Source organism: Cyprinodon variegatus, unplaced genomic scaffold (genome assembly GCF_000732505.1).
Source record: "Cyprinodon variegatus isolate N-32 unplaced genomic scaffold, C_variegatus-1.0 Scaffold328, whole genome shotgun sequence".
NCBI lineage: Eukaryota > Metazoa > Chordata > Actinopteri > Cyprinodontiformes > Cyprinodontidae > Cyprinodon > Cyprinodon variegatus.
In genome coordinates this window covers 702,458-703,690 of record NW_015150781.1, presented here as the reverse complement: position 1 = coordinate 703,690, position 1,233 = coordinate 702,458, and the positions used below count along the sequence as shown (strand labels likewise).

Below are 1,233 nucleotides of genomic sequence, written 5' to 3'. Positions count from 1 at the left end.
ATCGACATGGTGGGACAGATATTCAAGTACAGCAGAAAACAACTTATTTTTTAAAATGACTTTATTACACTGGATAGGATCTTACCGTACCCGGTCTGTTTTAAAAGATGGGGCGGAATCGGTCCCAAAACTTTCTGCATCATGGCCAGATGTTCTCCACAGTCATGGCTCTGAAAAATAACTAATAATTTAGAGTAATTCAGCCGTTTAGCAGTGAATCATAGTTTGCATGTTTGTGCAAACTTACAGGGAACAGCGTCCGTCCAAGGTAATACTCCATAAGGACACAACCCAGACTCCATACATCACATGACTGGTTCCAGCCCAGATCTCAACACAAACACATAGTAAAGCTAACAGTTGAAATGATTAAATTTCAGGGTGTCAGTTGGAAGCATACCCAGTATCACCTCTGGTGCTCTGTAGTGCCGCGTCGACACCAGCGTCTCATGATGTTGGTGGTCAAATGTGGCGTTTCCAAAATCCACAATCTTTACGTCTAAACATCTCAGCGCTTTATGCTGACAGTTCAGATATACACCCACACACATACATACAGTACAGAGCGAAACGTCACAGCTTGGCCAACCTTCTCATTATGGCATTACTGTTGTGGTGTGTTTAGGGAAGTCTTTACCATCTGTTGGTTGGAATCGCTGTCGCCGCTCACAAACAGAATGTTCTCAGGCTTTAGGTCTGTGTGGGTCAGCTTGTTACGGTGTAGGACTGTTGAAGAAAAATAAAGTTAGAAAAGGTTCTGTTAGGTTTATTATTTATACATCATGTGCGTTGTTATTCTGTTAGCCAGATTAGACAGAGCAGAAGGCCTTCCTTCACATGGTGGATGTCACTGTGTGAACGGAGGTCATCTAATCAGGACAGCCTTCATGTCTTTAAAAATACACAGGATATTGGAACATCTTGGAGCCGGTCTGATAGAGGAGAGCTATCTGTATCTGTAACCCTGAGACAGAGAGGCAAGCTGCATATGGATCAGGGCATGGATGGCGTGTCAGTTTCTGATACGGACAGCTAAGCATCCACCTGCTGCAACACATAGACTCATGAGCTATAAGAAGCAGGAGATGACCTTCATCGGGGCTCAATCTTTGCCGGACGCTCGCGGACGTGATTTTTGAGCCCACAGCTGTGCAGCTCCAAGCATTTTCTCTGTCCTGTAACGACCTGATCTGGAATAAACTCTGTTATTTTTTACTCCTGTTTTATAGTCCT

General features: G+C 44.0%; 1 protein-coding gene across 4 annotated transcripts in view; it reads right to left on the bottom strand.

Moving 5' to 3' along the window:
- LOC107091186 (dual specificity protein kinase CLK2-like) overlaps positions 1-1,233 on the bottom strand; it is a 30,069-nt gene that overhangs the window by 5,503 nt on the left and 23,333 nt on the right. For all 4 annotated transcript variants that reach the window (XM_015384974.1, XM_015384975.1, XM_015384976.1 and 1 more), the window contains 4 exons: positions 638-726; positions 401-521; positions 248-330; positions 91-170 (listed from right to left, as the gene is read on the bottom strand). In XM_015384974.1, the coding sequence (XP_015240460.1) occupies positions 91-170; positions 248-330; positions 401-521; positions 638-726 (373 nt within the window). The remainder of the gene's footprint in view (positions 1-90; positions 171-247; positions 331-400; positions 522-637; positions 727-1,233) is intronic.